Source organism: Manacus candei, unplaced genomic scaffold (assembly GCF_025592945.1).
Source record: "Manacus candei isolate 608988 ecotype Guabito, Panama unplaced genomic scaffold, ASM2559294v1 h1tg000170l, whole genome shotgun sequence".
Classification (NCBI taxonomy): domain Eukaryota; kingdom Metazoa; phylum Chordata; class Aves; order Passeriformes; family Pipridae; genus Manacus; species Manacus candei.
In genome coordinates this window covers 16,907-28,961 of record NW_026138218.1, presented here as the reverse complement: position 1 = coordinate 28,961, position 12,055 = coordinate 16,907, and the positions used below count along the sequence as shown (strand labels likewise).

At 68.2% G+C, this 12,055-nt stretch overlaps 2 protein-coding genes across 3 annotated transcripts; both read right to left on the bottom strand.

The window, feature by feature from the left end:
- Positions 1 to 358: 358 nt before the first annotated feature.
- On the bottom strand, positions 359 to 3,463 carry SUOX (sulfite oxidase). Of its 2 annotated transcripts, XM_051773529.1 has the most exons (4): positions 3,087 to 3,463; positions 2,731 to 2,773; positions 2,509 to 2,656; positions 359 to 1,887 (listed from the first exon to the last, which is right to left on the bottom strand). In XM_051773529.1, exons 2-4 carry the CDS (start codon positions 2,760 to 2,762, stop codon positions 457 to 459), a joined length of 1,611 nt encoding a protein of 536 aa, XP_051629489.1. In that variant the 5' UTR covers positions 2,763 to 2,773; positions 3,087 to 3,463; the 3' UTR covers positions 359 to 456. The 2 variants fall into 2 exon arrangements, with proteins under 2 accessions (XP_051629489.1, XP_051629490.1); XM_051773530.1 differs by lacking the exon at positions 3,087 to 3,463 and having other exon boundaries at positions 2,731 to 3,008.
- Positions 3,464 to 5,094: 1,631 nt separating this feature from the next.
- Positions 5,095 to 11,424, bottom strand: RAB5B (RAB5B, member RAS oncogene family). Its single transcript, XM_051773534.1, is given in 7 exon segments — positions 5,095 to 5,472; positions 6,051 to 6,144; positions 6,220 to 6,245; positions 6,248 to 6,341; positions 6,417 to 6,568; positions 6,724 to 6,944; positions 11,332 to 11,424. Coding segments are annotated over 6 exon segments (645 nt in total). The 5' UTR covers positions 6,887 to 6,944; positions 11,332 to 11,424; the 3' UTR covers positions 5,095 to 5,356.
- Positions 11,425 to 12,055: the final 631 nt, after the last annotated feature.

Genomic DNA, 12,055 nt, shown 5'->3' with positions numbered 1-12,055 from the left:
TCAAGGGGTTATTTAAGGTCAGAGGTTATACAGGGTCACAGGGCTCTGTAGGATCAGGGGGTCCCAGACAGTCAGGGGGTCCCAGAGGGTCACAGGGTCCTATAAGGCCACAGTGCCCCATAGAAGCAAGGGGTCCCTTGGGCCAGGGGGTTATTTAAGGTCAGGGGGTCCCACAGGATCAAGGGCTTCCACCCATTCAGGGGGTCCCACGGGGTCCCAAGGTCACCTGTGCACAGGGGGGTCCCTTGGCAGCCACTCCGAGGGGTCCAGGGGGGTTTTTTGGGGTCCCCAGACCCACCCCCCCCCTCCCCTCCCTGTCCCGCCGTGCCCTCGCCACCCCAGGAAACAGCCAAGTCCATAAAACCTCCCAAATCTTTATGGAGCTGCTTTCACGAGCCGGGGCCGTAAAACCGGCGACCTTCGAGCCGCGTCCCACGCGCCGGGGCCGCCCGGGGCTCAGCGGGCGACGGTGACGCGGACGCGGTGCCAGGCGTTGCTCAGGACCCCGCGCAGGTTCCAGATGGGCCCCACGGTGTCAGGCTGCACGTTGTAGCTGGCGTCCACGGCCTTGCACACGATCTCCAGCTCCGCGCCCGCCGCCACGGGCGCCCGCAGCTCCCACAGCACCCAGGCCCAGGCCCGGCCCGGCGCCGGCCGCTCCCCCGCCAGCTCGGCCGCCCGCCACGTGCGCCCGCCGTCCAGCGACACGTCCACCCGCACCACCCGGCGCCCGCCGCCGCTCCACGCGTAGCCCTTGACCGCCAGCTCGCCCGGCGGCACCGCCGCGCCCGGCCGCGGCTGCGTGATGGCCGACTGCACCGGCAGCTCCTGGATGGCCGGCGCCGTCCGGTAATCCACCGTGTCCCAGTCCACCGACGGGCAGAAGCCCTTGTAGTCGTTCTGCTGCCAGTGGCTGGGGCTCTCGGCCGGGCTCACGGCCACGCGCCGCAGCCACTTGACGCTGCGGGCGCCCACCACGCCGGGCACCACCACGCGCACGGGGAAGCCGTGGTCGCGCGGCAGCTCCTCGCCGTTCATCTCGTAGGCCAGGAGCACGTCGGCGTCGGGGCTGACGGCGCGCCCGTAGGGGATGGAGGCTCCATAGGGGGCCCCCCCCACGTCCTCGTCGAGCCCCTCGAAGCAGACGTGCCACTCGCCGTCGCGGCGCTCGCCGAAGCCGGCGTGGAGCAGCACGTCCCGCAGGCGGGCGCCGCCCCAGCGCGCGGTGCTGATGGCCCCGATGTCCCAGGGCAGCCCCTTGACCGGCCGCACGCGGCTCATCTCGGCGCGGCGGTTCCCGGCGCACTGGAGCGTCGCCGTCACCTCGTGCTTCGGGAAGCGGCTCCGCAGCTCCGGCAGCGACAGCGACAGCGCGCGGCCCCCCGGGCCCTCCACCCGCAGCCGGTAGGAGCCGGGGTCCACGGCGGGCACGGGCAGGTGGTTGCGGGTGAAGAAGAGCTCGTTGGGCGTCAGGAAGCTCTCGGTCAGGAGCTCCGCCGGCGGCTCCGCGTTGAACGGCTTCAGGCTGTTGACGCGCAGCCCCGGGTGCCGGGGGGGGTCCCCGGCGAAGGGGTCCTGGGCGGCGTCGGGGCTCGGCGGGGCCTCCTCGGGGCTCAGCTCGCCCACCTTGTACTCCCGCAGCAGCTCCAGCACGTGGGGCTGGCTGTGCACGGCGTAGAGGGCCCAGAAGGGCTCCAGGGCCCCCCCGGCCGCCAGCAGCACCTTGTCGGCCCCCCCCGGGTGCAGCTCCACAAAGTCGGTGACGTCGAAGACCTCGGTGCCGTGGGTCACCCACACCCGGTCCCCAGGGCTGCGGTGCCGCCGCACCTCCTCCCGTGTGTACACGGGGTACCGGGGGGCCGGGGTGGCCTTGGCTGCCTGGGCGCTCTGCGGGACCCCGGCCCCGTCAGGGGGGGACGCTGCGCCCGGGGACCCTTCCCCGGGGCTCCCCCCCCGCCCAGGACTTTGGGGTGTCCCCCCAAAATCAGGCCCTTGCTGAGGTGACCCACAGTTGGGAGGGGAAGGGGCAGCCCCTGCCCCCTCCCCAGCTAAACTCGCTGTCTCCGTTCCAGGGATAAACCGAGGGGGTCCCAGAGGATCCGGATCCTCCCCCCTATCCCCCGGTACTGTACCCCTCAGCCCCTGCTGGCTCGGTGCCGTTCCCCCCACCCCGGGATCCACCCCTCGCCCCGGTGCCACCCCCTTCCCCCGCGATCCACCCCCCCGGTTCTCCATCCCCGGGTCCTCGCTGTCCCGGTGTCACCCCTTTCCCAGGATCCAGTGCCCCCCCCCGGGTGCCACGTCCTTTTTCGGGATCCCCCCCGCGGTGCTGCAGCCCCAGGACCCCCCGTCCTGGTGCTGCCCCTTCCCCGGGATCCCCCACCCCGCTGCCCCCGTCCCAGGGAAGGACCCAGGGGTGTCACCCCTCCCCGCAGGACCCCCCCCCGGTGCCGCCCCCCCGGTACTTCTCCCGCCATCCCGGCGCTCAGCCCGCCCGGTGCCGCTCACCCTTCGCCGCCGTTCTCCGTAGGCGAGGACGGCCCCGAGCCCCAGCAGCGCCGCCAGCACCGGGGCCGCCCCCCGGCGTCCCCCCCCGGCCGCGGCACCGGCGGCGAACCGGGAGGAGCCGCGGCGGAGCTGCGTCAGCGGCGGGAGCCTGCGGGGACAGCGGGGGCTCACACCGAGCCCCGGCGGGCACCGGGGAGCCCTGAAGGGGCGGGCGGCTCTTACCTGCGCCCCACGACGGCCCGGAGCAGCAGCATCGCGGCGGCTCCTGAGCGGGAGAGAGACGGAGAGCGGCTTGAACGGTCACCGGACGCCGTTACCGGGAAGCGGCTCCGGTGACGCTCCCGGGGGAAACAGGAATCGGGGACATCCGCGTGTGACAAACCCCCCTCTCCCCCCCGCCAACCCCAGCCTGTCCCACTCCCAGTTTTCCCAGCGCCCGGTCCATCCCAGTCCCGGTGCTCCCTCCACCAGCCCGGTCCCGGTTCTCCCCCCTCCCCAGTCCCATCCCGGTCCCGGTTCTCCCCCCTCCCCAGCCCCAGCCCGGTCCCGGCCGTGTCCCGGTCGCCCCCGTCGCCCACCTGCGTAACGGTTCCGCTCCCGCGACGTCCCAGCGGCGCTGCCGCTTTAAGAGGGGGGCGAGGGGCGGGACCTCAAGGGGGGGTGAGCCCCCTGGCCACGCCCCTTCTGTTTACCTTAGCGGGGCCGCGTGGGCGTGGCCTCACGGGAGAGTGGGCCCCACCAGCCCGGGCTTAAAGGGGCAACAGCGGCCCCAGCCCTTGTGGGGCTTAAAGCGGCCCCGCGGTCGGGTCTCCGGGGGCAGCGCTGCCCGGTGCCGGTCCCGGTTGTCCCGGCGAGAGGGGGGTCAAAGCCCCGGCGGCCGCCACCCCCGCTGGGAGCTTCGATAAGTCTTATCAGGGCAGAGCCGCGATCTCGCACCGGCTGCTGGCACCGGATGGCTCCGGCTCCCGCCCCGTGCCAACAGCGGGTGGCTGCGTGGTCCAAGTCACCCCCCCCGCCCCAAACCCCGCCCTGAGCACACAAAGTTCTTATTTTTGTTTTCCTTCTGTTTTTGTTGTTCGGTTTGGTTTTACTTACATTAAATACATCGGTAAATTAGCGGCCGAGTTCTGTTACCACGATTGTTATTTCACTGCGATGGAGGAGCTTTCCCAAAGCAAAAATAATAACAATAATAAGAGAAAAAGCAGAAAAAAAGAGAAAAAAAAAGAGTGAGAGAAGCTGCAGTGTCCCTCATTTGGTCCAGGGTTTGGGCTAGAAGATGGGGAGGGGGTCTGGGGTCCCCAGCCCTTGTTAAATACGTGTCACCCACTCGGGGGGCTCCCAGGCCGTGACAGGAAGCACTGGGAGCACCAGAACGGCGGCCAGAGGGTCCCTGGGGGGCTGCCCCGGCAGGGGAGGGGCTGAAATCCTGTGGGCTCTGCCCCCGCGCTGGGGGGCTTCATATGAGACTGGTCCCTCTGCCCCACAGCCACGGCCCCCCCAGTTCCCCAGAGCCCCCCACGCTGCCAGCAGGGAGCCAGGCCCAGGTGGGGGCTGCCAGTTTGGGGTGTCCCTGATTTGGGGTGTCCACATTTTGGGGTGTCCCCTTGCGTGGCAGCACCTGGGACGGGGGACCTTGCCTGTCCCACCCCACCACTGAGGGTCCCTCCAGCTCTAGAAGTTCCCTAGGGAAAAGCAGAGGGACAAGGGGAGGGGGGTGGCACCGCTGCCCCCCCCGGCACCCCCCGGCCACACGAACAGAACCGAGGTGAGTCTCAACAGGACATTTCACCACTAAAGTGCAAACCAGGACCAGGACAAACCGTGGAGATGGGTGGGAGCACCAGGGGGACGTGGATGTGGGTTGGGATCACCAGGAGCAGGGGACAGCCTGTGGGGTGGCCGTGGCCAAGGTCACCGAGGTCAGGATGAGCAGGGGGACGTCGCCCGTGGGGCAGCCACAGCTGGGATCACGTCACCTGTGGGGTGGCCACCAGCATCACTGGGGGGATGTCACCCGTGGGTGGGATCACTGCGGGCACCTGGGGGGCCACCACAGCCAGGATCACCAGGGGGACACGGTGGCCACAGCCGGGGTGACCATGGGGACACCACTGTGGGGTGGCCACAGCCGGGGTGACCGTGGGGATGTCCCCACAGAGCCATAACACAGCGGAGCGAGGGCGGGCCCTGGGGAGGGGTCCCCTGCAGCGCTCGGGGTCCGACAGGAACCCACTGCCCCCCTCCCAAAAAGAGTCCCCAGGCACTTCCAATCTTCCATCAAAAAGGCCACCTCGGGAGAAATGAAGGACACTGCAGCTTCCCTCTCCCCGACAGCCCAACGGGAGAGAGGAGGGGGGAGAAAACAATAAAACCTCCGGAGAAATCCGTGCCAGACCCCCTGGAAAAGCCCCTCGGCTCCGGAGGGCCCTGGTTCCGGCCGGTTCGGCGCGACGAGGTCGGTGCTGCCGCCCCCGGGGACCCCCCACACCGGGGTGGAGGCAGGAGGGGGCAGTTTGGGGAACCCAGATTTCCCAAAGCAGAGAGGGAGGGGGAGAGGGGGAGATGGAGGGAGGAATCCGAGCGTTAGGGCGCTATTTGCACCTATAATACAAAGTGAAGAAGAGTTCGCTGTTTCTCAGGAGTCAAGTCCCAGCTGATCTGGCTCCGCTGCCTCCGGGGTGGTGGGTGGGGGGTGGGATCGGGTGCCAGGTGGGATTGGGAGCTGAGTGGTGGCTTCGAAGCATTAAAAAGTGCAGTTAGAGGAGCTCTGGGAGGGTCCTGGTTCGGGGGTCTCGGGGCCGGGGCGGAGGTGCGGCGTGGACGGGGATGGAGGTGGGATCTTGGCTCAGTTGCTACAGCACTGGCTCCTGTTCTGCTGGCTCTGCTCGTGCAGGTCCACGCCCCGGCTCCGGCCCCCGGCGCCGCTCGTGCTCTGGGGCTCGTTCTTTGGCAGCTTCTTGGCTGGAGGGGGGACACGGGAGGTGGGGCTGGGAGGTGGGACTGGGAGGGGCGACCCGGCTGAGTCACCTCAGCACAGAATCCCACAATCCCTGAGGTTGGGAAAAGCCCTCCCAGCCATGGATCCCCCCTGTGCCCGATGCCCACCCTGTCCCCCAGCCCAGAGCACTGAGTGCCACAGCCAGGCCTTCCTGGGACACCTCCAGGGGTGAGGACTCCAAACCTCCCTGGGCAGCCCCTGCCAAGGCCTGAGCACCCTTTCCATGCAGAAATTCCTCCTGATGTCCAGCCTGACCCTCCCCTGGCACAGCTGGAGGCCGTTCCCTCTTGTCCTGTCCCTTGTTCCCTGGGAGCAGAGCCCGACCCCCCCCAGCTCCCCCCTCCTGTCAGGGGGTTGTGGAGAGTGAGAAGGTCCCCCCTGAGCCTCCTTTTCTCCAGCTGGGCCCTTCCCAGTGAGAAGGAGCCCCTTCCCTTTGCGCTGCTCCCTCCCAGCCCTGGCACACCCCCCTGCCCTGCTCAGCTTCTCAAGAAGCCCATTGGGGGTGGGACAATCCCCCCCCCGTGCCCCCGGGGAGCCTCACCGATGGCCAGGAAGAGGTCGTTCACATTCATGGCTGTCTTGGCCGACGTCTCCATGAACAACAGGCTGTTGTCGTCCGCGTACGCCTGCGCCTCCTGCACGGACGGGACCGTCAGCCCCGGCCCCTCCCGGCCCCGGGAGCCCCCCGGCCCCCCCAGGAGGCCCCTCACCTCGTACTCCACCATGCGTTTGCTGCCAGGTCGGCCTTGTTGCCGGCCAGGGCGATGACGATGCTGGGGCTGGCCTGTCTCTGCAGCTCCTTCACCCATGTCTTCGCCCGCGCGAACGTTTCCTGCGGCAGAGCTGGGAGTTCAGGGACGATCCCCACCCCCGTGGGGACGCAGGCCCCCCCCAGCCCCTGCCCCACCTGGTTGGTGATGTCGTAGACCACGATGGCGGCCTGGGCGCCCCGGTAGTACATGGGGGCCAGGCTGTGGTAGCGCTCCTGCCCCGCCGTGTCCCAGATCTCGAACTTCACCGTCGTGTCGTCCAGGCACACGGACTGGGTCAGGAACGCCGCTGCCGGGAGGGGGGGGTCAGTGACGGCCGGGGGGGCCGCCCCTGCACCCCAGGTCCTTCCCCGCATCCCAGGTCCTCCGGGGAGCCCCCCCTGCGCCCCCGCTCGTGTCCCGGGAGGGGTCGGCAGCCTGGGCTCGTGTTCAGCGGGGACTCACCCCCGATGGTGCTCTCCTGGTACTCGTGGAACTGCCCCTTCACGAAGCGCAGCACCAGGCTGGACTTGCCCACGGCCGACTCTCCCAGCAGCACCAGTTTGAACTGGCAGATCTTACTGGCCTGGGACTGCCCGTTGGGCCTGGCGGCCCCACGGCTCGTCATGGCCCCAGTGCTGCCGGACCCACTGGAGGGCTGGGAAGGCACCGATCCCTCGGCTCTCCTGGGGGGAGAAGGGGAGATCCCTCAGCACAACGTTCCCCCAGGGGGGGATCATCCCCACGGATCCGTCCCCGGGGGTCTCCCCCCCTCCCCGGGGGCTCCCCCGGCACGTGGCAGGGACTCGCCCGCCACGGCCCGCGCTCCCCGAGCTCCAATTCCCGAGGGATTTCCTGGAGCAGCTGGGTGGGAAGGAGCTAATCTGGGAGGCAGGCCGCCGGGATCCGGCAGCCGAGGAGGCTGGGAGTGAGTCAGCACTCCTCCCGCTCCCCGAGCAGCCCCAGCCGGGACACGCCGGAGCCGGGAAGGGGCGGCAGGACAGCGGCTCCAGGCCCGGGAGATGCCACAGTGGCTCCGGCTGCCGGCCGGGAAGAGGCTTGGGAAAACTCCCCGGCTCTTCCCAAACGTCCCCCCGCCCTGGTTTGGTTTTTTTTTTTGTTTATTTCTCCCCGGTTTTGCTTTGTTTTCCACTCCCGACTGGAGCAGCAGGGGCTGATGGGGCTGCCCAGGTCGGGGTGCAGAGCACATCCCCCCGGGATGGAGCACAACCCCTGCACAGCACAACCCCTGCACATCCCCCGGGATGGAGGACAACCCCTGCACATCCCCCGGGATGGAGCACAACCCCTGCACATCCCCCCGGGATGGAGCACAACCCCTGCACATCCCCCGGGATGGAGCACAACCCCTGCACATCCCCCGGGATGGAGCACAACCCCTGGGATGGAGCACATTCCCTGCCAGCGCCCGGAAGGACGCGGCTCTGGGAGGGGCACTCGGAGACCAACCGGGAGCGCCGGGGTCACCGGGCAGGAGGAATTCCTGCCGGGATTGTGTTTGTCTCGGGATCTAACCGCGCTGTGCCCAGGAATGCTCCGTGCCGAGCCCGCAGCAGACTCTGGCGGGGCCAGGGCAGGGATCGGAGACCAGCCCAGCAGAAAGTTGTTCGTGGCCAGTTCCCCTTCCCGGGAGCAGGGATCCAGCCGGATCCCAGCAGGAAACAACTCCAACCCCAGCAAGGATCCAACCCGGCTATCCCGGAGAAGGGGGTTGTGCTGTTCCCACCCAAGGCCCGGCAGAGCCCTGGGAACACGAACTCCTCCACACATCACTTCCCGAGGCACAGGCAATGCTACAACCCCCAAAGCACTTTTTCCAGGACCTCTGGGTTCCGGTGGATCCCGGCTTTCTGTGGACTCCAGCACCGGGGGGGCTCCTCCTCCTCCTCCACGGGGAGGTGGGAGCTTCCTCCTCCCCCCTGCTCCAAGGGTAGCTCCAGGACGGAGCCAGCCCTTCCCCACTGCTCCCCTCAGAGCCCCTGGACACCTCCTGGAGCCCCTGGACACCTCCTGGAGCCCCTGGTTTCCTGGAGGCTTCAGCTCTTCTCACACCTGGGGCTGGATGGCCCCATCCAGCTCTGGATGGAGCCAATGCTCCAGGACGTGTCCATCCCCACCCCTGTTGGCCACACGGATCCAGGAGACCCCAGGGATCCTCTGAGGGATCATGGGAGACACAATCCCCCAGACTCGGATTCCCTCAGAGGGAACTTGGATTTTTTGGGCCACCAGACCCATCAGTTCCCACCAGAACATCCCAGTTCCAGGTGGAAGGTGCCCACACCCCAATCCCAGGGGTTCTGCTGCCATTTCGGGTGTTCCTGTGCTGTCAGCTGCTGGATCCACGGAACGGGGCAGCACGTGGGGATACCAACCCTGCTCTCCCTGGCTGCTGGAGCACTGGATGCCTCCTGAATGGAACACTGGGAACCCTCTCTAATGGAATACTGTGATCACACCTTGACGGAACGCTCGGATCCATCCTTGCCAAAACACTGGATCCTTCCCTGATGAAACACTGGGATCCCTTCTCAATGGAACACTGGGATCCCTCCACAACGAAACACCAGGATCACTCCTCATCAAAGCATTGGGATCTTTCCTCAACGGGACACTGGCATCTCTCCTCAATGGAACACTGGCATCTCTCCTCAATGGAACACTGGCATCTCTCCTCAATGGGACACTGGGATCTTGCCCTGACAATGGATCAACCAGGGCTGTGCCGAGCCACAGGGATCCCGAGGGGCCTCGCTCCAGCTCCCCCAAAATACTGCCTGGTGCAGCCCTTCCCAAAGGGGACTGAGCCGGGACGGAGCCGGGACAGAGCCGGGACAGAGCCGGGACAGAGCTGGGACAGAGCTGGGATGGAGCTGGGACGGAGCTGGGACAGAGCTGGGACAGAGCTGGGACAGAGCTGGGATGGAGCTGGGACAGAGCCGGGACAGAGCCGGGACAGAGCTGGGACGGAGCCGGGACAGAGCCGGGGACAGAGCCGGGATGGAGCCGGATGGAGCTGGGACAGAGCCGGGACAGAGCTGGGACAGAGCCGGGACAGAGCCGGGACAGAGCCGGGACAGAGCCGGGATGGAGCTGGGACAGAGCCGAGACAGAGCCGGGATGGAGCTGGGACAGAGCCGGGACAGAGCCGGGATGGAGCTGGGACAGAGCTGGGACAGAGCCGGGACAGAGCCGGGATGGAGCTGGGACGGAGCTGGGACAGAGCTGGGACAGAGCCGGGACAGAGCCGGGATGGAGCTGGGACGGAGCTGGGACAGAGCCGGGACAGCCCGTCACTGGGATTGCGACAGCCCGGCCAGTAACGGCTTTTCCTGTTGCCACCCGGGCTGTTCCTGTGGCCCAACCGCGCCCTGACGGAGCCACGTGGGGCTGGGACCACCAGGACTGGCCCCAGCAGTGCTGGGGTGGCCACAGGGACCACCAGGATCAGCCCCAGCAGTGCCAGGGGGCCCGGGGGGAGCCCGGCCTTGGCCACAGGGTCGGGACAGCGGAGTCAGGACTCGGCTGTGAGGGACTGATGGGCACTCTGGGGGAGGGAAACCCTGGGATCCCTCCCTAATGGAACACTGGGACCACTTCCCAATGGAATACTGGGATCACTTCCCAATGGAACACTGGGATCACTCCCAATGGAATACTGGGGTCACTCCCTAATCAAACACTGGGATCCATCTGTAATGAAAAAATGGGATCCTTCCCCAACAAGACACCGGGACCCCTCCTCAGTGGAACACTGGGATCTTTCCTTAACAAAACACCGGGATCCTTCCTCAGTGGAACCCTGGGGTTCCTCCCTAATCAAACACTAGGACCCCTCATTATTGAAATGCTGGGACCCCTCCCCAGTGACACTCCGGGATCTTGCCCCAGCTCCAGGGATCTGCCCGAGCCCTGGCTGTCCCCCAACCCCTCGGGCACAGAGACCACCCGGCCCCACCGTCCCTCCCCAATCCAACAACATGCCCAGGGCCCCTGGAGAGGATCCTCATCCTCACAGAGAGATCCAGGGGACAGAATCCATGGATGTGCTGCTCCAGGAAGGGCCAGGCACCTCCGTGTCCTGATGGCTCTGGGGGGTTTGTGCTGCTGGAGACCCACATTCCAGGGACAGGGACCATCCTGGGGGACGGGGAGCACCCGGGGACAGGGAGCACCCTGGGGCTCAGGGGAGCCTCAGGGGAGCAGGAGAGGCCCAGGGAGCCCCAGCTCAGGGTGAAGGCACCCAGGGACCCCCATTCTGGAAGAACCCGACTTGGGGGGAGCCTCAGCTCTGAGGGTTCCCAAATTCTAGGGGAGCCCCAGTTCAGATCCCCAGCTCCAGGGCAGGGACTGGGAGGAGGGATGAGCACCCGGCAGGGAAGGAGTCGAGGCCTCCCCCAGCCCCCCCAGAGGAGCCCCCCCAGCGCAGGGATGGGGCAGGAGCCGGGGGGGAATGGGGGTGTCTCCCTGTCCGTGATTCACCCCCAAACTCCTGGAGCAGCCAATCCCACACCGGGAATTCCTACCGGGACTGGCACCGGCCCCAAACACGGGGGGTCCCACAGCCCAACCCGGACCCCTCTCCCGGAGAGGGGCCGGGGGGTTCCCGGTGCCTCTGCCCGGGCCGGGGAAGGGAGGCCCAGAACCGGCCAAGTGTGGGGAGAAGCGCCCCAAAAACGGGCTAAACACCCCCATAACGGGGTAGAGACCCCATAACGGGAGGGGGGGTAACGACCCCCGTACTGGGGAGGGGGAAACACCCCATAGCGGGGAGGGGGGTAAAACCCCCATAGCGGGGCACCGCCCGCCCCCCACGGGGAGGACCCGGACCCGGCCCCGGCCCCGACCCCGCGACAGCTCCGGGAGGGGGGTCCCGGCCCCCCCAGTTCTCCCCCAAACCCCGCCCGGGGGGTGGCGCCCCCCCAACCTCCCCCATGTCCCCGGGGCCCGCCCGTGCCCGCGCTCCCGCCCCGCCGTGCCCCCCCCGCTCCCGGCGCCGTCCCGGCGGTGCCGCCCCCCGGTGCCCCCCCCTCCCGGTGCCCCCCCCGGTACCTCCGGTCGCTCCCGGCGCGGCCCCGAGCGCACAAACAGCGCTCAACCAAACCCTGCTGCCGCGGGCGGGACCGAGCGGCGCCACAGCCAATCAGCGCCGCACCCGCCTCCGCGCCGCGCCAATGGGAGGACGGGCCAGGGCATGGCGCCCCGCCCCCGTGCGGCTTGGCAAATGGGCGGCGGTGAGCGGGGTAATGGGCAGGGAAACGGCCAATAAGAAGGGAGGGAGCGTCATGAGGTGGCGGGGCTTAGGCTGAGTGACGCGGCTTGGGACCAATGGAGCCGCGCAGGGGGCGCGGAGCCGACAACAAATAAGGTGACCTAACGGGGCGGACCTAGGGAGGGCCAGCAGCCAATGAGAACGCGGGGAGCTGCAGCCTCGCCCAATCACAGGAGGTGGTTTCCGTGACTGACAGGAAGGGCCGCCGGAAGCCGCGACCCATGAGGGCCCCGCCCATGGCTGGGGGGCGGGCCCACGGCTGGCCAATCGCGACGCTCCAGGGCGCACGGGGGCGTGGCCTAGGGTGCCCCCGGGGCTGGGGGGACAAGTGGGTGTTTGGGGGGCAAAGGGGACACGGGGGGGCCTACGGGGGGACCCTACAGGGGAGCCCTACAGGGGCACATCGTGGGGACGGGGAGACAGACAGGGGAACGGGGGGAAGGTCTGGGTGCCATTTGGGGGGCCCCACGGGCAGAGGGGCAATGGGGGAGTGATGTGACAGAT

Excerpts from the sequence above, each read along its gene's own strand:
- SUOX (XM_051773529.1), bottom strand. The coding sequence starts at position 2,762 with ATGCTGCTGCTCCGGGCCGTCGTGGGGCGCAG. Across the intron at positions 2,657-2,730 it reads CGGGCCGTCGTGGGGCGCAG|GCTCCCGCCGCTGACGCAGC; the intron begins GTAAGAGCCGCC and ends CTGTCCCCGCAG. Across the intron at positions 1,888-2,508 it reads ACGGAGAACGGCGGCGAAGG|AGCGCCCAGGCAGCCAAGGC; the intron begins GTGAGCGGCACC and ends GGGGTCCCGCAG.